General features: G+C 61.9%; 3 protein-coding genes across 4 annotated transcripts in view; 1 reads left to right on the top strand and 2 right to left on the bottom strand.

The window, feature by feature from the left end:
- The first annotated feature begins 471 nt into the window (after nucleotides 1-471).
- Nucleotides 472-5,304, top strand: LOC110468389 (rac GTPase-activating protein 1). Its single transcript, XM_031505320.2, has 16 exons — nucleotides 472-556; nucleotides 681-883; nucleotides 968-1,104; nucleotides 1,311-1,389; nucleotides 1,577-1,630; nucleotides 2,260-2,337; nucleotides 2,692-2,806; nucleotides 3,025-3,215; nucleotides 3,420-3,581; nucleotides 3,709-3,804; nucleotides 3,876-4,077; nucleotides 4,155-4,260; nucleotides 4,407-4,539; nucleotides 4,614-4,716; nucleotides 4,824-4,941; nucleotides 5,016-5,304. Exons 1-16 carry the CDS (start codon nucleotides 472-474, stop codon nucleotides 5,065-5,067), a joined length of 1,914 nt encoding a protein of 637 aa, XP_031361180.2. The 3' UTR covers nucleotides 5,068-5,304.
- A 691-nt stretch (nucleotides 5,305-5,995) lies between these two features.
- Nucleotides 5,996-10,750, bottom strand: GMPPA (GDP-mannose pyrophosphorylase A). Its single transcript, XM_021526331.3, has 12 exons — nucleotides 10,638-10,750; nucleotides 10,473-10,570; nucleotides 10,292-10,395; nucleotides 9,717-9,909; nucleotides 9,490-9,549; nucleotides 9,210-9,340; nucleotides 8,355-8,489; nucleotides 8,064-8,161; nucleotides 7,884-7,930; nucleotides 7,696-7,788; nucleotides 7,437-7,605; nucleotides 5,996-7,348 (listed from the first exon to the last, which is right to left on the bottom strand). Exons 1-12 carry the CDS (start codon nucleotides 10,678-10,680, stop codon nucleotides 7,248-7,250), a joined length of 1,272 nt encoding a protein of 423 aa, XP_021382006.2. The 5' UTR covers nucleotides 10,681-10,750; the 3' UTR covers nucleotides 5,996-7,247.
- Nucleotides 10,751-11,880: 1,130 nt separating this feature from the next.
- SPEG (striated muscle enriched protein kinase) overlaps nucleotides 11,881-19,603 on the bottom strand; it is a 38,556-nt gene continuing 30,833 nt past the window's right edge. For both annotated transcript variants that reach the window (XM_021526305.2, XM_077784972.1), the window contains 12 exons: nucleotides 17,296-19,477; nucleotides 17,019-17,171; nucleotides 16,830-16,946; nucleotides 16,583-16,750; nucleotides 16,204-16,326; nucleotides 15,852-16,016; nucleotides 14,998-15,670; nucleotides 14,672-14,911; nucleotides 14,374-14,597; nucleotides 13,863-13,938; nucleotides 13,461-13,610; nucleotides 11,881-13,221 (listed from right to left, as the gene is read on the bottom strand). In XM_021526305.2, the coding sequence (XP_021381980.2) occupies nucleotides 13,014-13,221; nucleotides 13,461-13,610; nucleotides 13,863-13,938; nucleotides 14,374-14,597; nucleotides 14,672-14,911; nucleotides 14,998-15,670; nucleotides 15,852-16,016; nucleotides 16,204-16,326; nucleotides 16,583-16,750; nucleotides 16,830-16,946; nucleotides 17,019-17,171; nucleotides 17,296-19,477 (4,479 nt within the window). In that variant the 3' untranslated portion in view covers nucleotides 11,881-13,013. The remainder of the gene's footprint in view (nucleotides 13,222-13,460; nucleotides 13,611-13,862; nucleotides 13,939-14,373; nucleotides 14,598-14,671; nucleotides 14,912-14,997; nucleotides 15,671-15,851; nucleotides 16,017-16,203; nucleotides 16,327-16,582; nucleotides 16,751-16,829; nucleotides 16,947-17,018; nucleotides 17,172-17,295; nucleotides 19,478-19,603) is intronic.

Raw genomic sequence — 19,603 nt, 5'->3', positions numbered from 1 at the left:
TACCCCAGTGCTCCCACGCCCGCTGGTTCCCCCCGATGCCCCTGCACGCCCCGAGCACCCCGAACCCACTGCCCCGGCACCCCTTCGGTGCTCTCATCAGGTACACCCAGTGCCTGGGCATCCCCCGCCCCCAAAGGCAACCGCCAACCCTGCAGCCAGTGCTGCCACCCGTACCCCGGGGCATCCCACGCCCTAAGATCCCGGGAATGCTGCACCGCACCGGCAGCCGCCCGGGCGGCGGGTGGGACCCCGGCGGCGGCGGGAGGCGGAGGCGGGGCCGGGACGGGCTCCACCCCGGCCCCCGGCCCACATAGGCCGGCCGGGAGGGCCTCTCGCCCCCTCGCCTGCGCCGTCCCGAGGCTCCACGGAGTGTCCCGGCGGTCGGAGGAAAGCGTGGGGCAGGAGCTGCGGGTGGATACGTGGAAAGCGGGTGCCGGGCTGCGAGGACCCGGCCCCGTCCCGGGCGGCGGGATGCTGCGGCAGCGTTGCGGGCGGCTCCTGGCCCAGCTGGAGCAGGGGCTGCAGCTCCTGGAGCTCGGCGGCAGCGTGGAGGAAGGTGGGTGTGTGTAACCCTTCGGCCCGGGGCACACCGGCAGCCTCGTCTCTGCCGCCGGCGTGGTCTGGGAAAGCTGGGGGCTGGCCCCCCGTCCCGGCTGACCGCCCGCTGCTGTTGTCCCCAGACTGCATCCGGATCGCTCGGTGCTTTGAGGCGACGCGGCAGAGATGCTGCCGGCTGGAGCAGGATGGGCGTCGTGCCCGCGAGCAGCTGGCCCGTGTGGAGGCCGAGCGGGCAGCGCTGGAGGTGAAGCTCAAGCACGCCCGAAACCAAGTGGAGGTGGAGATGAAGAAGCGGCACCGGGCAGAGGCTGAGCTGGAGAAGCAGGTCAGGGGGCTGGCCGCAGGGGTACCCTGTGGGGCTGACTGTGGGGCCCTCCAACTGCTCACCGCCACCGTGTTTCATTTGCAGGAGCGAAAACTTCAGCTGGTCCTTGAGTTGCTGATGCGGGAACCATGGGGCAACGAGGCACTGAGCAGGGAGCAGTGCTCTGTTCTCAGTGCCCTGGCTGGCCGGCACCTTGGGGCAGCCTTGGCACCCATCAGGAGGTGAGCAGGGGTGGTGGTCCTCACCCCAACCCCTCGGGCAGCCCTGGGGTCGGCTGTGCCCCTCTTCCCCTCATCACCACTGGGCTTGAGGGGCTGGCTGGGCAAGCAGGTGCCTGAGCTCTGCAGAGGCATCAGCTGTGGGCTCCCAGGAGTAGCTGCCCAAGTAGGCTGAGGAGGCAATTGCTCCAGCTGAGCTCATTCTGCAGGTCATCTGCAGTGGACGAGTCGTGCCAGTCCCTGCTGTCCCACTCGGATATCAGCTATGACCGCACTGAGGACGATGTGGTAAGAAGTGTTCAGCTGTGAGTCTCAGAGTTTACCCCAATAGTGAAGGGCACTTTTGCTCTCACTTCTGCAGTGGCACAGCCCCTTTGTATATCCATGGTTAGGGGTGGGTTGCTGTCAGAGCTGGAGATGAATGTTGGGGATGCCCCTGGCCTGATGCAGCCTCAGACTCCCTGCTGCCTTTCAGGATGTTGATATGACGGCGGTGCGGACCCTGAAGCGCAAAGCTCTGGATAGGCAGGTACGAGGAAATGCTGGGATGTGGCAGTTTTGGGGGCTGGTGTTGAGGTGGTGTCTGTGCCTCTGTGTGGGTGAGGATCCCCCAGCTCTGATCACACTTCTTCAATGTGCCCTTTGGGTCCCTCTGCCCACCCAGGTCCCAGTGTGCATCCCAGGCTGGGATGCTGGCCCTGTGCCATGCAAGGTGAGGACACCCAGATACTTCTCCATCCTAGTACAGGAGGCTGCAAGGAGCCTGGCAGGGAATTTAATTTACTGATGCTGTGCTGGGAGCATCGTCTCTCGGCAAACCTCCCACGATCAATAGAAACTCCATTATGCTCCACCGTAGCCCAGCTGGGCTCCTCAATAATTCATCACCGTGTGCGGGCATCCCGCACCCTGCTCTGCTCACACCTCTGCATTGCAGGCCTGACCTGGCTTCCCCCAGCCTCAGGACTGGCTCTGACCTGGTGGGGAAGCCTGAATCCCCATGATGCCTGGTGTGGGGCCTGAAGTGCTTGGGGAGTAGGGTGAGACTGGGACTTTTTGTTGGGCTGAGGCCACTTGGCTTGGGTACTCTGGGGAGTGGGGAAATGTCGGGGAGGGGTGGTGTCTCTTCCTGCTCTTCATGATGTCTTCTGTTTCCAGCGTGTGTCCCTGGCCCCCCAGGTTGGCCCTGTGGTGATGGCAAAGCGGCACCGTTCTTCTGTGGTACCCCATAATGCTGTGAGTAGAGACCCCAGCATGCCCTGGGCAGGGATGAGGTGCATGGGCTTTCCCAGTGCCAGAAGGCAATGCTGCAGCCATCAGTCCTGTGGATGCTGTGGGCATAGTGCTCAGCTATCTCCTCTGGGTGCCTGTGTCCTTCAGCCTGTATCACCTTGGTCCCAGTAGGGACAGCATCCCTGGCTATTCTGGACCACTGCCCTGAAGCCTACATCCCCCCGTACCCATGGTGGCAGCATCCCTGGCTGTGCAGGACCACAGGGATGGGGATCAGGTGGACCAGAGGTCATTTGGGAGATGTTGGAGAGCTGTGGGGCTGCAGTCACATATCTTATTGGCCTCCTACTTTGACAGATGAGTGTCCCCTCTATGCCCCCTCCTGCTGAGGTCCCTGCTGACAGCCTCCCGCCTGCTGTTCTGGTGCCTCAACGCCGTTCTCGCCAGGGACATCGTGTCTCCACACATGCAGGTCACAGGAAGGGCTGAGAAGGGGTTTGATGGGTGGTATGGGACCAGGTGCTGCTGTCACGGGGGAAGGAGGGGATCTCTTGGAGAATTCTTGTCCCCACTGTGGAGGTACTGGGGCCCTCTGGACATGCCAAATGCCACTGGCTCGTGCAGAGACTCCCTGGGAGGGGGAAAGCCTCCTCACATCCTAACTGGTAGATGGAGTAGCTTGCCTTTCAGGTCTCCCTCCACGGCCTCCTCCCTCTGCAGAGCTGACCACGGTTTGGGGCACCAGTGAAGATCTGGGCCGCCCTGCTGCGGGGCAGGAGAGCCACACTGAGGGCAGCTCAGTGGGACAGCCAGCACCAGCCCCCTTCCCCTCACCTCCACGGAGTCTCCCACCAGTCCAGCACAAGTTCACCTCCAAAACGGTGCGTGACCCAACCTCTCTCTGGGGAGGTGGGCAGGGGAGAGAGTTATGTGGTGGGGGCAAGGCTGTCCTTCATTCCCCACCCCCTTAGCTCTGCCTGCAAGGGCAATGGATGGAGACAGTGGGACTTGGCTGGGAGAAGATAAAGGAGTGTTACTGGGTATCTGCAAGAAGGGGAGCCCCTGATCCTGTTCCCCCTCTCCAGGTGATCCGCCCTGAGCCATGTCGTGTGTGTGGCTCCCGCATCCGCTTTGGGAAGACTGCCATCAAGTGCTGCCAGTGCCAGCTGCTGCTACACACCAAGTGTCGGGAGCAGTGCCCCAGCCTCTGCACACCCAGGCCTCGCCACCACGCCTGGCCCCATGAGGTGAGGGGGGCACGGCAGTGCTCCCCATGTCCTCATGAGGCTTCAGGGCTACTGCCCTAGAATGCTGAGCCTCTGCCCTGGCTACAGGGCTGGGTGGTGGGCACAGCGTTGGCATTGTTCTCCCCAGGGTGTGCTGGCTGACTTCGCGCCGTCCACGCCACCCCTGGTGCCAACACTGGTGGTGCAGTGTGTTACCGAGGTGGAGACACGAGGCTTGACAGAGGTAGGGGCCAGGATGGGGAAGGTGGCAGTGCTGTGGTTCCCAGGGGCTGAACCCTCTTCCCTGTGCCCCAGACAGGGCTGTACCGGGTGCCAGGCGCGGAGCAGCTGGTGCGGGAGTGGAAGCGGAAGCTGCTGCGGGCTGGGGGCACGCTGCCCGCCCTCAGCAGCGTGTCTGACATCCATGTGGTGTGTGGGGTGCTCAAGGATTTTCTGCGGGGACTCAAGGAGCCACTGGTCACCTTCAGCCTCCACCCTGCCTTCCTGAGGGCTGCTGGTGAGCAGGGGGTCCCGAGGTGAGGGAGGGGGAAGGGACTGCTTCTCCCCTAACACTGCTCCCTGGCACTGCCACAGACATCCCCGATAATGCTGCCAGTGACACAGCCCTGCGCCATGTGGTGAGCAAGCTGCCCCCAGCCAACAGGGATACCCTGGCCTTCCTCATGCTGCACCTGCTCAGGTGAGTGGCTCATCCTGGCAGGGGTCTGTCCCCATCCCCCATCTCTCTGCCTCTCACCCAGGCTTTGTGCCCTAGAGTGGGGAAGATGTGGATGAGGAGCCCCTGGGCTGGGCAGCATGCTCACGCCCTCTGTCCCCCACTTGCAGGGTGTCACACAGCCCTGACTGCAAGATGGATGTGCTCAACCTGTCCCGTGTGTTTGGCCCTACGCTGGTGGGATACAGCTCAGCCAACCCCACACCACTGGCCATCATGGAGGACACACCTCGGCAGTGCAAGGTGAGGGGTCCCTGAGGTGTGGGGTGTACCCTGGGCACTGCCAGTGTCCCCATCCTACACCTCTCTCTGCCCAGGTGGTGGCTCGTCTCCTTTCACTGCCACCCAGCTTCTGGAAAGGCTTTGTGGAGACAGAGCAGGAGAACCTGGTGCCAGTGCCAGCCCTGGGGCATGAATGTGGTGAGCACAGGAGCCCCAGCCCCCACCCGCCATGGCCTTCGGCTTCTTTGAAGGGTCCTGGTTGTCCATGGCTGGGGTGAGATAGCTGTCCCCCATCTGTCCTGCAGAACCCTTCTTCCAGCCCATTGCCTCTCCGGAGCCCAAGCCAGGCCAGCTGAGCCCAGCCGGTACCTGCTGCCTCCCCAGCACCCTGAGGAGCTGCGTGGGCACGGCCACCCGGCCCTCGTGAGTGCTGTCGGGCGTGGGTGGGGGCCCGGGGGAGCTCGCTTTGTACCCCTGACTCATCTCTCCCCACGCAGGCAGGGGCCAACCCCGAGGAAGGTGGGCCGGTTCTTCCCTTCTCCTGTGTAGCCTGCAGCAGTGGCTCCCTCGGGACACCGAGCTGGCACTGGAGGAGCAGCAAAGGCTGCAGGACCAGGCAGCTGCCTGTGGGGTGACTGTGCCGAGCTCAAAGCTCTGCTCTGCTTCCCTGGGGTGCCTCCCTGGGGACTGGGAGCAGAGCTGGCTCTGTCCAGCTGTGGTGGCAGGGACACTATACTAGTGCTTGTACTTTGAATCGGGTTTGTATTAAAAGTTTGCAGCAAAACACACCTGGCTGTGGCTGCTGTCTATCCTGCCCTGCTGCTGTCAGGGGTTGGGGCTCACTGGAGCGTGGCTGTGCAGCAGACAAGAGCTGAGCAATGCTCCACAGAACCTCTGCTTTGGGAGGGCAGGCACAGCCCCGTCCCACCCGAGCTGAAGCCCTTTTCTTCTGCTCTGCAGCCCCGGATATGGGAGGCCCCTCTCTGAGCCCAGATGTTGGCCTCAAGTAATTGGAGCTGTTGCTGCTCAGGGCAGGACAACCTTAAAGTGTTTCCAGACTTCCTGGCACCTCAGTGGAGGCCTTTTTAACTCCTTCCTCCCCTCCAGCTCAGGCAGTGCTAGAAGTGCACAAAGCCCAAGCAGGGCTGAATGTACAGCTCTTTCCCTCCAAGAGGGGGAAGCAGGATCATGCTGTAATGGAGCAATGTCCCAGCCAGGGCTTGTCCCCCAGATACCTCTGCAGAAGGGGCAACCAGTGCAGAGGGAGTTTAGGGAAAAAGAGGCATTACACAACAGAGATAAGAACTGCCCCCTGTGCCACATCAAGCAGCCAATAAACCTTTGTCCCTACTAAAAGCCAGACCAGATGGGGCACATGAGAGAAAATTCATGTGTAATCCCGAAAGCAAGTACTTTGGCTCAGTTTTCCCCAGTGCAGGAGTGTACACCAGAGGGCAAGGAAATTAACACATCCAAGGCAGAGACAAAACTGAAGGAGTTTAATGTGCTTAAGGCTAGGGAACAGCTAATCCCTGCCCAGGACCACAGGAGAACTGGCACAGGAAGGCACAGGGCTAGGAGCAAGGATTTACTCCGAAAACATCGAACTGGGATGATGCTGGATGGATGGAGAATACCTAATGCAGTGCCTTGCTGCAAATCAGAGGCATGAGGGGGCCCTTGGTGAAGTGCAGGGCTTTAGCACAGAGGTCAAAACCAGGGAGGTAAAAGGATAAAGGGCAGCATTGGTTACTGTAGGCATCTATGCCAGGCTCAGGAGGAAACTGCCTTCCATGAAATCAGGTTTTTGAAACAAAGTGAGGTGTTAAATCTCTGCCACTTGCACACAGTAAGTTGACTGTTCTGGTGCCCAGTGGATGTGGCTGGTGACAAGGGGAGATATGCAGTGAGCCCCCCCAAACTCCAGCCATGCTGGTGTGAAGGAGGCTGTTGGCCCACCAGGGTAGCAGGGGCTTGCTGCCCTCACCCTGAGCCCTGTCTAAGCAGCACGCACAGGTCTCAACCTGATAAGAACAGGCTTGGTAGGGCTGGCAGCTCTCCTGGCTCGCACTGAGCCCAGGGGGCAGAGGTGGTACTGGGGAAAGGGGTGTTCCTGCAGCTCTCTCCAGTAGGCCAGCAGACCACTAGTCTGCTGTGTGCCAGTGCCCTTAGGACAGCCTGGCACTGCTGTTTTCCCAGCAGTAGGCAAGAGCCCAGCTCAAGCTGTTGCAATCATGCTGAAATCAAGAGCCTCAGTCTGCTCCTGTGGGGTGAGCTGCCTACACATGACAGGCACATTCAAAGCCACCAGGTCTTGGAGATGGGCCAAGACCTTCCAGGGAGTTGCAGACAACAAATAGTGCAGGGTAGGAGTGGCAAGGTGGTGCTGGTAGTGCCCTTTGGTGGAGAAACACACAAAGTTGGACCCAAGACCCTGTACGCAGCAAGTGTTCCCTGCATATGCACACAGGCTTGTACCAGAGTCACCTACTGTCCCCAAAGCCTTCACCCTGGCTCAGGGGTGGTCCCTGGGCTGCAAGAGAAGCAGCATGCAAGGCTGATGCTCATCAGCTTTAATGTCTGTCTGGAGCAGTAGTCAGGCACTTGCAGGGCTTCCGGCCAGCACCTACCCCTCCGGGGGTGCTGAGAACCTCCCAGGCTGTGAGGCCTCAGTGCAGGCTCTTGTTGTGGGGCACAGCAGGGAGCAGGGGGCTGGTGCTGCCCATGACTCACAGGATAATCTGGTTTTTGTAGCTTCGGCTCAGCTCCTTGTGAGGAAGGACAATGGAGTTGAGAATAACGACCTCAGCCGGAATGGTGACACTGCAGCCTGGGAGGGGAACGCAAAGGGTTCAGCTGGAGGGGACAAGCTGCCTCGGTGAGCAGGCCCAGGGTGATTCCACCCAGCAGCAACGTACCCAGGATTGTGATGGACGGTGTGAGGCGCCCATCCCGGAAAAGGGTCTCACTGTCGATCTTGGCATAGGGATCGTTGGGGTTAGGGTCGCTGGGCGTTCCTTCCACCCGGGCCCAGCGCCCAATCGTGCTGTCCCAGCCCACAATGGTATTGAGAACACAGGTGTGGTCCTGGGGTGAAGGAGAGGGGAATGCAGGGTGCTGCTGCTTCCCTGCAAGGGGTGGGGTGGACACCTACTCCCTCGGGCAAACCCCACTTACATGGAGTGAGGCGCCATGCAGGACGATGGACTCTCGCACACGCACACCAGCGCCCACCGTCACACCCTCCCCAATGGAGATGTTGGGGCCCAGCTGTGAGGACAGAGGCAGGTGATGAGGACAAGGACAATATGCCCTTGGCACCCCTGAGCATGGCCATGCCCCAGGGCTCCCCAGCCTGCACTCACCACTGCAGTGCTGTCGATGGAGGCTGTCGGGTGGATGTACACATTCCCTGCAACACAAGGCAGAGCATTTACGGGAGGCAACCCACAGAGCACCTGCCTCTCAGATAAAAGGAGGTCCCACTCGTGGGTCCCACTGCCTCCCTAGCCAACCCCAAAAGCATCTGTGTGTCAGAACGGTACCTCGGATGACAGGGCCTCCAGGTTTGTTCTGGGCCAGTCTCTCTGGGTGGCTTTTGCTGTACTGGTTCAGATAAAGGCGGCTGGCATAGATAGCAGAGCTGGAGGAGGAAAAGCAGAAGATTGTTATTGTCATTCTGGCACTACCAGGGCAGAGGAGGATCCAAAATCAGTACCACCCACCCACCCCCAGGGTTCTGCCGGAGCACCCTGCACTCCCAGCCATGATACAAATCACTCCCATCCCTGGTACAGATCCCTTGATGCTCCTGCTACACCAGCTCCAGCACTTACCCAGCTGACTTGATCTGGCTCCAGAAGCCATCAGTTTTGTAAACGTACAGTTTGCCGCTCCCAGCCAGGGCCGTGAAAACATCCTGCTCTAGCCGGATCACTTCTGCACGCTGCCAGCCATTGGAACTTTCCTCTCTGGAAGCAAGAGTCCTGTTAGACACCCACCCCAGCCATGGCCTTAGCCAAGGACCCCAGCAGACCTACCCTCCCCAAATTCAGGGACTCTGACAATCCCAGATTCCCACCTAGCCATGCGCTTCTCCCCGAAAGTGGGGAGAGTGCCAGCTGTCAGGCTAGGTTGGGACAGCCCCACTGAGCCCCAGAGGGACAGCCAAAATAAGCTCTCAGCCAGAAGCTGATGGTGCAAGAGCCCCACCTAGTCCAGGTGGGTGTATGATCCTGTCCCCAGTCCAGAGCCTGCACAGCTGGATTTTAACTTGGGTGGTGGCAGAGATATGAGGTGACAGGCTGGCTGGTGCAAAGAGCTGGAGAGGGGAGGAGAGCATTCCCAGGCAAAAGGCTTGCTCTGCCTCTTGTCCAGAGCAGAATGAGAATGGGGTAGGAAGAGGGAAAGGGAAAGTCTCAAGCTGACCAGGAGCAGAGCAGAGGAAACAGCAGCCTGGAGAAGGGAGGGAGAGCATGCATTACCACTAGGATCAATCCAGCACAGAGAGCAGCGAGTGCAGACACAGAGGGAGACTTACCCAAGGTAAGGACAGCTGGTGCAGGACCAGGAAACAAGTGAGTGATGGCAGAGGAGGAGAAAAGATAGAGAAAGTATGGAGGATGAGCGTGCTGCTGCAGCCCCAGGAAGCAGGGGAGTGGGAGGGACGCAGAGCAGAGTGAGGCACTCACAGTGCTAGTTCCTGTTGGTTCCTCTGGAAGACCTCTCCAATGTGCTGGAAGATGGCAGGTGTGAAGAGGTAGATGCCACAGTTAATGATCTCACTGACAAAAGTGCTAGGCTTCTCCACATAGTGCTGAACCTGGAGGTGAGGGAATAGACATGAATCCCAGGGTGCAGCCCCTCCATCTGGCACCACACCCTCGGTGACACACTGGGACCACAGACCCACGCAGGTGACACAGCACCTGCCACCCACACTGTACTCAACTCCCCAAGGCCCTCCAGTACCTCCTGTGTGCCCGCATTTGCCACGATACAGCCATAATTCAGTGCCTGTGTCCTGTTGGCCTAAGGAACAAGGACAGTGTTAGCAATGGTGGAGCAGTAGGCACAGGGAGGCAGCGCACATGAAACCTGGACCTCACAGTCTGGGATCCACCCACCACAGGAGCTGCTGGCTTCTAAGCCCACAGCAAAGCACTGCAGCTCTGCCGCTCCCCAGCACTGCCACTCACTGTGGTACCCAGAATGACAAAGCTGTGCATGTCCCCATGCTGCTGCCGAAACTCCAGCATCTCCTGTAAGGGGAACTCTGAGCACACGTCTGCGTTGAGGACAAAGAAGGCCTCAGCACCACCTGACAGGATCTGGTCTCGGAAGTGATAGATGCCACCACCCGTGCCCAGGGCTGCGTACTCCTGCAGATACCTACAAGCCAAGCAGGAAAAAAGGAGGGCTTAGGAAAGCAGATGTCTAGTGGCACCAACCGGCAGAAGGATTGGGAAGGACTGGAGAGACATAATCCTGTCATTCACTGATGGGTTTCATGCAGGCTTTGCATAGAAGAAGCCTGTGGCAGCTTAGAGTTGTGATAGAGAGGCATCTCTGGAGCAGGAACCATCCAGGGCAGTGGTCAAGGCAAAGGAAAAGTGGTGGAACTAATGGGGGAACCAGGCTGTGCCCATCCACAGTGCCACAAAGCACACCTGCCCAATGCCATGGTGCTGACTGAGAGGCTGCCAGGCTGGGGCAGGCAGGTGAGGTGCTGTGCCACTGCGTGCGCCCTAGGAGTGAGAGAGCTCCTGCCCACCTGATGGGAACCTTGAACTCCTGCTGTGCCGATACGAGAAAGCGGCTGAGGGCCTCGTTGGGCTGGTAGAAACCCATCAGCAGGATCTCCTTCATGCCAGGCACCTGGGGAGGGATCAGAAAGGAAAGGAATGGCACTTCCCCCTTGTCTCCCCGGCCCCAGCCCCCCGCCCCCCTAGTACCTTGGCGCAGGCTTCGATGTGGTGCTGCACCATGGGCACTCCGGCCACGGGGAAGAGCGGCTTGGGCACCTCGAAGGACAGCGGCCGGAACCGGGTCCCTGCGGAGCAGAGCGGGGTGGGCCGGGCACTGCGCCGGCGGGACAGCCCGCGGGCCGCGGCACTTACCCTTCTGCGGGCCCCCGATCAGGATGACGGCCTTGAGCGGCATCGCGGCTCCGCTCCGCTCCGGCGGTTCCGCACCGAGCCCCGGTCCCGCACCCAGCCCCGCACCCAGCCCCGCCGCCCGGCCCGGCCCGGCCCCGCCGCCCCTTCCGTGCACGTGGCTGGGACACGTCAGCGCCGGGCCGGGCCCTGCTGCCGGCCGCTCGCCGCCAGGGGGCGGCCGCGCCCGCTCTGAGGGCCGGGAGCCCCCGCAGCTCACAGCGCGGCCACTGCGGGGCGCTGCGGCCGTGCGGGGGCCGTGGTCAGTGTGGGGGTGATGGTCAGTGTGGGGGCCGTGGTCAGTGCGGGGGTGATGGTCAGTGCGGGGGTGATGGTCAGTGTGGGGGCCGTGGTCAGTGCGGGGGCGATGGTCAGTGTGGGGGCCGTGGTCAGTGTGGGGGCCGTGGTCAGTGCGGGGGTGATGGTCAGTGCGGGGGTGATGGTCAGTGCGGGGGCCGTGGTCAGTGCAGGTGGGGATGGTCAGTGCGGGGGTGATGGTCAGTGTGGGGGCCGTGGTCAGTGCAGGTGGGGATGGTCAGTGCGGGGGTGATGGTCAGTGCGGGTAGCGATGGTCAGTGCGGGTAGCGGCTCTGGCCGTGTGTCTGTGCAGGCAGCGGGAAGGTGCAGGGCAGGCGCTGTGGCAGTGTGTGTGCCCCAGCGCTTCGGAGCGCCGTGCGGGGACACCGTGGCTCCTGAGCGGCCCTTGGACACACGGCGTGCGGAGGCGCGGCTCTGCAGCCGCGTGTGCGTGTCGGGACGCGGGCGAGTGCCCGCGGCACCAGGCGGTGCCTGTGCCCCTGCCGGGGCAGGACAGCACCGACGGGCTGTAACCGGAGCAGTCCCTGCCGGCACGGCACGGCCTCATATGGGTAGCGGGTATTTATAGCCAGGCATCGGGTCCCTCACCGGCACCTGCCATGCCCGCAGCAGGAGCCCTGCCCTGCTGTCCCGCTGTCCCAGCCACCATCAGGCCCTTTGGCACTCCGTGTTTTCACTCCATGACGTGAGAGCCATGTGAATCAGCCCCGTTGCGTTCACCCCAGGACTTCACAGCTTCTCTTTTTCACCAGGTTTCCAACATGGAAGCCCAGCCTCACATGGAATCTTTCTGGACTCGGGTCCCTAGGTTTTGGGGCAAGGACCCTCCCAAGATACCAGGGGCTGCAGTTCACACTCATGCAATTCCCTCCCAGGAAGGCACTGAAACTGGAGGGGCTGCTCAGGGTCTTTATTGCTGCTCTGGCATGTTGCTTGCTCCAAACCATGGGGACATTGGCAACTCCAGAGCCTGGCAGAGAGGAGGGGACAGGAATGGGGACTGGAATGAGCAGACGCCTTCTTCCCAAAATCAATAAATAAAGCCCTATCTCTACAGCAGCATGAGGAAGGTGAGCGCCCAGCCGCTGTTCCTGTTCCCCTGCTCGGGGCACCCCACATCGTGTCATCAGCTGGGGAGGGCTGAGGAGGGGGCACAGGGCAGGGCAAGGCACCTCGGGGTCAGGTGGGAGGTGTGAGGGGTCTGGGACAGGCGGGCAGGCTGGTAGTGGGGTACAGGCGAGGTCTGGAGCTGGGTGGGCAGAGCACGAGCAGCGTGGGCCTGAGCAGACACAGGAGGTGTGCATGGCACCTGGGCACCCCCCTGCAAAGAGGGGGTGCCTGCCAGTCCCCCACCCTGGCACGAGGTGCAGCCGACAGCCCCAGGGAAGGCACCGGCATCGGTCCTGGAGCCACAAACCCACTTGCCAGGACCAGGGCTAGGAGGAGTGGAAGGTGGGGGGCTGGCAGCCCCCCCTCCCAGCTGTAAGGACTGGGGCTGTGCTGGCTGGTAGGAGATTGTGAGCAAGCCCCTCTCTGCAGGAACCACTGGAGCAACCTCAGTCTTCTGGTGCTGGTGTGCAAACCAGGGGAGCACGAGGACTGCCACACCGTTGCCAGGGGCAGCTGCAGGCTGCAGTGTAAGGCACACGGCTGATGGGATCCATGTGGCCAGGGCTGGCTAGCAAACTGGCGCCTCTTCCCCTCTCACCCGGGGCTTTCCTTGCCCCTCTGTCTGCATCCCATTCTTCCCCCGACCCTCTGCCACATTCTCTGTTCCTTGCAGCAAGGCTTCCCACCACCCTCCCGCTTCCAGACCCCACTGCTGGTCTGGCTGCGGCAGCACCTCTTCTTCATCGGCACTGCCAAAGTGATGCTGCTGGCCACCATCGTCCCTGACAGCAGCACGTGAGGTCCATGGACTCATCCTGGCGTGTCCCGGCTCCTCCTCAGCCGCCCCGTACTGCGGCCCGTGGAATGTTCCTCTGGCTCCCCGGCCCCTCATGGCCGTGGCCAAGGCACCAGTTACTGTGGCCCTGGTGGCTGGCCACCTTGGTAGGAGCGGAGTAAGACCTTGTGCTTTGTGACAGCCTCGCCACGGCGCCTCTGGTGATCCACCAGGAATTCCTTGAGGCGGTTGGTTGTGAAAGTCAGGGTCTGGCGGCGCAGCTTCATCAGGTAGGCGTCCTGGAGCCAGGCGTTGGCGAAGCAGTCCTTCACCGTGGGGCGGCTCCTGGGGCAGAGCCAGCTCTGCATCAGGGACTGCCGGGGTACCCACTGCTGCTCCACCCCCAAACTCAGCCACCACCCTTGCCCTGCAAGACCCAGGGGGTCCCAGCCCTCTCCAAGAGCAGTGATGGACTCCAGGCTCCCACTGCTGATATCTGGAGGGATCACATGTGGCAGGGAGCTGGCTCAGTCACAGGCACAGTCTGGTGCCATGTGTCCTCCCTGGCTAGGCTGGACACTCACCATGGGTGGACAGTGAGGACCTTGCGGATGAAGAGGGCAGCAGTCTGCGAGACATTGGGGTACAGCTTGAAGGCATCAAAGCGCCCTGCCAGGATGCGGTTCTCCGTCTCGATGGGGTCCAGTTCAAAGAATGGTGACCGCCCGCTGAGCCTGTGGTGGTGGAGGGGGTGATGGGCTGGGGGGACAGCGATGGGAGGGTACTTGCTGTCCCACTTCCCCCCATCCCCGGTTTGAAAAGCCACAGCTACCCAGGATGACTTCATCTTCCCATGTCCAGCTGGGAAGGGTCTGCTGGGCTACAGCATCCCTCAGCCCACCACCACTGGTGTCCTCTGTGGCACCGAGTCCTGGGTGGGGCTGACTGCACTTCAAGGTTCTCATCCCCCTGACCCCTTCTCTTACATGATGTAGGTGAGGACGCCAACACCCCAGACATCTGCTGCGGAGCCCACCGGGTCCCCCTTCACCACCTCTGGCGCTGTGGGCAGGGGAGCAGGTCTGTCATATACACAGAGACACCAGCCCCAGCATCTGCAGCAGCCCCAGCACACACAGCACCCACAGTATGCCCAGCACCTACAGAAGTCCCAGATCCCCAGGATCCCCAACACCCACAGCATTCCCAACACTCATAGCAGCCAAGCACCCAGAGCAGCCACAGCACTCCACTACTGCACCCTCCAATACACCTCCCTGCCCCACAGCACCCAGACTCTTCCACTGACCCCAGTGATACTACAGAAATTCACAGACAGCCCCAGCATCCCAAAGGCCTCCCACCTTCCCCAAGGACACAGTTCCTCCCCATTCCCAAGTCCCCCAGAGCACAGGCATACATGCACACCTTTGGGAATAAGCATGCCCCAGTTGTGTCCCTATCCCCATGCCACTAGACCCATGGTGCCTCACTCACACATGTATTCCAGAGTGCCAGCACGCCGCCCCAGCTGCCGCAGCACGAGGGGGTTGTAGGTCTGGGCACTGCCAAAATCAATGATCTTGAGGGCATTTGTGCCTGAGACGATGATGTTGTCTGGCTTGATGTCGAGGTGCACAATGCGGCGGCCATGCAGGTACTCAAGGCCCTGCAGGAGCTGCAGTATGTAGCTCACCACGTCATCCTCTGAGTAGCGAAACCTGGGGGGGCAAGTGCCATCAGCAGGTTGCCCCATACCAGCAACTGTCCCCAGTGGCCCTGTGCCTAGCTGTACCTGTCCACGATGCTGTAGAGGATCTCCTTGCCAGCACAGTTCTCGCAGATGAGCACCAGGTAGCGGGGGGTGATGTACGCCTCATGCAGGGCCATGACGCGCTCATGGTGCAGCGCCTTGAGGATCTCATACTCCTGCAGCACGCTCTGCTTCCGCTCCGCCTCATAGGGCACAATCTTGGCCATGAAGTGCTTCCCTGTGGCATTCTCCTTGCACAGCCGGATCACCCCAAAACGGCCTCTGTGGCATAGGGCAGGATTCAGCATCCCTGGCGTGGGGTGCTGCAAGAACAGCCCGGCACAGCATTTTGTCCTACCACTACTCACCTTGCTTTCTCATCCAAGAAGGTATATGGCTTCTGGGGGACACCCTGCCGCAGTGCTGTGCTGTCTTTTGCCCCTGGGGCCCCACTAGCAGCTGGGGGCTCCTTGGAGGGTGGGGGAGTGGTGGTGGGCTCCACCGCAGGGGGTGATGTGGGGGGCATGGAGATGAAGGAGGTTACCATGTAGGGAGGCATTTTCCGTGAAGGTGTGGTGGTGGGGGTGGGAGATGGTGTGGGGGCTGAGCTGGGCGTGGTTGACACTGGGGAAATGGTGGGGGACTTGGAAGGAGACAGAGCCTGGGGTGGGGGGGAAGTGTCCGTGGGGGGTGCAGGGGAGCCCGGAGTGGGGGTGTCTGTATGAGGAGAGGCAACAGTCCGAGGCGGGGTGAACATCAGCTCAGGAGGCACATAGACAGTGATGTTGGGAGGAAGCTCAGGATCTGGTGGCACACCCTCTTCATGGAGTGCAGGAGGTGGAAGGACCCCTGTGGGGGCACCCTCCTGTTCTGCTCCGGCTGCCTTCTGTACCACTCCCTTGTGCTTGCGTGGTGGTGTGGTGGGAGGGGCTGCTGCAGCCACCGGCTCCAGCTGCTCCTCGGGTGTCTGGGTTGAGCGGCTGGAAGCCACCTTTTCAGGAATGGGGACAGCAACATCCTTGGCTGGGGCAGCTCGGGCATCTACAGGGAGCAAAGGGAGGTGTGAGCCAGGTGGGGGTAAACTAGGAGTGGACTGTAAGTGGCACCTCATTTCCCAAAGCCCTGGGGGGAAGATGCCATGGGACTCAAGGTCCCCAAAGCAGCCCAGAGGCCACAGGTGGCCCCATGGCCACCCCACGACCATGGGACAGGGCTTGCTCACCTGCTGCCTCAAGATGCACCTTTACTGAGGGGTTGCTGTAGGGTCCCTGCCCAGCCTTGTTGACACAGGCCACACGAAACTTGGCAGTGCTCCCAGGAGGCAGCTCAGTCACATTGAAGTAGCAGTCAGTGATACTAGTGCTGACAATCTTCCACTCATGCTCCCCTGCCAAAGCAGAAGAAAGATAAGGTGAGGGCAGATCAGGGACAGGGGCAGCCCACTGTCCCCTGTCCTTGTTTCTGCCAAGCCACAGGGGACAGTGAGGACATTGGGCACTTTTGTCCTAGGTGCCCCTCTGTGAGCCCATACTCCTGGCTGTGGCTGCCAGGGGATGGGAGGCAGCACCACATACCTTCCAGTCTGCGCTCCAGTGTGTAGGTGCAGGGGGCTTTGCTCTCAGCAGGCTTCCACAGCACCAGCACCGTGTTCTTGTACTTCTGGGGAATCTCCGGGGTGCCTGGCCGCCCAGGGAGCCCTGCAAGGGTGCAGACAGGGTGGGCTGGGTGTCCAGCCAGCGGCAGAGCAGAGCTGCTGCAGTGAGAGGGCATAACAACACATGGGTTCAGAGACGCTGGAAATGCTCATGTAAAACCAGCCTGTCCTCTTTCAAAAGCCCCAAAAGTCTCAAGAAGATGGGGAGAGCAGTACTGAAGTCACCCGCACCAACTGATCCCCAGCCATGTGCCCGACTTGTGCTCTTCCTGTCTCCTGAGGACCCCCAGCCTCCTTACGTGCCACAGCCAGCATGCAGGAGCTGATGGCCGTGCCCAGGATGTTGGCAGCTGCACACTCGTACAGCCCTGCATCCTTCCTGGAGACCTTGGCAATGGTGAGCATCTGCCGTCCGTCCTTGCAGGAGACGACGTTCAGCCCACTGTCCGGCTGCAGGGACCTCTTGTCTGCAGGGGGAGAAGAGGAGTGGGATGATGCGGTGCCCATCAGAGCCCACCCACCGAGGCAGTGCAGGCAGCGCCCCACCTTTCATCCAGAGGATCCGTGGGGTTGGGCTGCCAGCGGGAAGGCAGCAGAGGGTCAGCGCCTCGCCCTCCAGCAGCACCTGGTCCTTCAGCTTGATGTGGAAAATAGGGGGGAAATCTGGAAAGCAGAGTGGGGGTTAGGCTGGGGTGGGGATACACACCCGCCATCCCGTCCTGGGGCTGCACCTACCCGATTCACTGGGCGCGTGTGGCCGGCCGGCGGCGAGTCCCTCCTCCCGCAGAAGGCTGGAGGGGATGCTGGGCTGTGAGGCCATCTTCTCCTTCTTGCCCCGGGAGAGCCCCCAGCGCTCCCAGCGGGACCTCTTCTGACTGTCACCCCCACCTGAGGGCACCCGGGGCAGGTGAGAGCGGGACCGGGCCGCGGCGGCCACACCCGCCGTACCCACAGCGCCTGGGCCGTGGGTTGCCAGCAGGAGCGTCCCCCGGGATCGCCCCTCGGCGCTCACCTTTGGCAGAGGCGGAGGAGCCTGTGCTGGCCTCGGAGCGCAGGGACTCGGAGGAGGGGGCCGGCCCCGGCCGCAAGCTCTCGCCCTCGGAGCTGGCGCGGCGGAGCTGCTGGGACCCCTCGCCCTCCGGCCGCTCGTCCGACACGCTGCGTAGCCGCGCCGAGACCCGCTCCATCGTGGCGCTGATCTTCCTCCGCACAGCCACCGCCGGTGACTCGCTCTCCCCGCCACCCCCCGGCTCTGACTTGAGGCTCTCTGAGTCCCTCCGCTCCCTGGAGCTGGCCAGAGCCATGCTCCAGGAGAAGCGGCGCCCACCAGATGGGGTCTCGCTGCCTCCGTCTTCCCCCACGCTCTTCTTCCTCTCAGCAGGCGGGGTCCGCTTCATGAGTATGGACATCCTCCGGAAGAAGCCCCCGTCCTTCTCCACCTCATGCAGGTCCTGCACCGACTTGGACTTGGCTGCCAGTCCGGTGGGCCGGTCCCTGCGCAGCTCCAGGGGCACGCCGGCGGGTGTAGGACGGTAGATGCCCTCGTCAGAGACTGGGGGGCCGGCCAGGTGCCGGTCCTCGGAGCGGGAGCGGGTGAGGAGCTTCAGCCCCCGGGTGAGGGATGATTGGCGGCCCCGTTTGAACTTGGCCTCAAAGACCTCCTCCGAATCGATGTCCTGGATGACCAAGGAGCTGGAGGAGCCGGTGGGTTTCACCTCCCTCCTTGATGCTGGTGCTGGTGTAGGGGGCTTTGCAGGGCTGGCTGGTGGGGTCTCCTTGATGTTTGGTGGGGGCTCATTGGTTGTTGGTGGGGGCTCCTCGGTGGCTGTCTCCCCTCCTTGAGTGGCTCCCATGACTTGCATCATCTTGGCATAGGAAGACTTTATGTGGGTTTGGGGAACAGGGGTTGTGGACTTTGGTGGGGTGGGAGCTCCTGTCCTGGCAGCCCCCTCCCCACTGGCTCCAGCAGCCTTGGTCGGTGTCTTCTCCTCCTTTCCCCTGTCTGTGGGCTTCTTCCCTGTGGTGGTGGCAGCCTTGCTGGCCCCAGGTGGGCCATGTTCCTCAGGGACGTGCCTCCTCCCAGAGGTAGCCTTTGCAGGGGAGGCCTGGGGAACAGTAATCTCTGCTGGAGGGGGTGTTGGTGTGCTTGGAGTGTCTGGTGGCACTGTGGGCCGAGCATCAGAGAGAGCAGAGAGAGAGGGGGACTCCTTGAGCCGTTGGGCCTCCAGGCAGGCCAGTGGGATCTCCAGGGGCGCACCGGAGCGTCGGTGCCGGACGACAGGCTCAGCATCCCCATGGCTGAAGGAGCTGCTCTTCTGCAGCCGGCACTCAGTGGGGAGCAGGCGCGGTGAGGTGGCTTCACTGGAGGCTGCCCGTACCAGCCGTGGCACTGCTGGTGCCTCCAGACGGGCTGACCGTGAGACTTTCTTGTCAGGGCTGACCCCCAGGGTCTCCATGAGGGGACCCCGCAAGCCACTGACCTTGCTGTCCCCAGAGCTTCCGCGCAGCAGCCGCTGGCGCATCAGCTCCAGGCGCTGGGCATGATCATCCTCAGCCCAGACCACCTTTCTCCTTGGCAACTCCATTGAGGCTGCCTTGGCCAGGGCCCCACGAGGGTCGCGGGCTGCCTCAGCCCCTTCCTCAGTGCCCGGGAGCTGCTGGAGCAGCAGGGCGCTGTCAGCAGAGCTGCCCCTCTTCAGCTCTCCCCGACGGGCACTCCCTGGGGACTCCAGGCTGGAACCCTTCCTCATGGCTTTGCGAGGATACTCCGGCCGCTTCTGGGCTTCGGGCGCTTCCTCATCAGAGGAACCAGGTGCCTCCACCTCTGCACATGGTCGCCGTGGCCCAGCACTCCTTGGCCGCTTCCCCAGGGCCACCCCAGGCTTCCCTGTGCCCTGGCTCTGCCACTCCATGGCAGAGGCATCCCCCTCCGGCTGCAGCCCCTCGGATGTCCCAATGGTCTCATCGTCTGTGGGGATCTCATTGAGTGACATGCGGGAGCCAGAGAACTCCACCTGGTGTGGCATGGGGATGAAGGGCAGCTCATCCAGGTCATCTGAGTCTGAGGAGGATGACAGCGCTGGTGACTCTTTGAGATGCCGGGGCACAGCGATGGAGAGGTGGTTGGACGTGTCCTCCAGCAGCTCTGGGATCGGCCGCAGCACCATGTTGCACTTGTAGCTGATCTGTGAGCGCTGCAGCCAGCAGAGTGGGCTGGGTCAGGCTCAGGTGCATGGCATGGCAGCATCCTGCCATTACACATCCCCCTATCCTGCCCAAGACGCAGCCCCACCTGCCCCCTCCCTCCCCAGCCCTTGCCT

Source organism: Lonchura striata, chromosome 8 (assembly GCF_046129695.1).
Source record: "Lonchura striata isolate bLonStr1 chromosome 8, bLonStr1.mat, whole genome shotgun sequence".
Taxonomy (NCBI): Eukaryota; Metazoa; Chordata; class Aves; order Passeriformes; family Estrildidae; genus Lonchura; species Lonchura striata.
Note: the sequence above shows the minus strand (reverse complement) of the source record. Positions and strands in the feature narration are given on the sequence as shown.

What these genes read in the sequence shown, in the direction of transcription:
- LOC110468389 (XM_031505320.2), top strand. Translation starts at nt 472, where the DNA reads ATGCTGCGGCAGCGTTGCGGGCGGCTCCTGGCCCAGCTGGAGCAGGGG. An exon ending in TGCCTTCCTGAGGGCTGCTG is followed by an intron (nt 4,078 to 4,154) that starts GTGAGCAGGGGG and finishes GCACTGCCACAG; the next exon opens with ACATCCCCGATAATGCTGCC. An exon ending in CTCATGCTGCACCTGCTCAG is followed by an intron (nt 4,261 to 4,406) that starts GTGAGTGGCTCA and finishes CCCCACTTGCAG; the next exon opens with GGTGTCACACAGCCCTGACT.
- GMPPA (XM_021526331.3), bottom strand. Translation starts at nt 10,680, where the DNA reads ATGCCGCTCAAGGCCGTCATCCTGATCGGGGGCCCGCAGAAGG. An exon ending in GAGTTCAAGGTTCCCATCAG is followed by an intron (nt 9,910 to 10,291) that starts GTGGGCAGGAGC and finishes CTTGGCTTGTAG; the next exon opens with GTATCTGCAGGAGTACGCAG. An exon ending in CAAATGCGGGCACACAGGAG is followed by an intron (nt 9,341 to 9,489) that starts GTACTGGAGGGC and finishes CCTCACCTCCAG; the next exon opens with GTTCAGCACTATGTGGAGAA.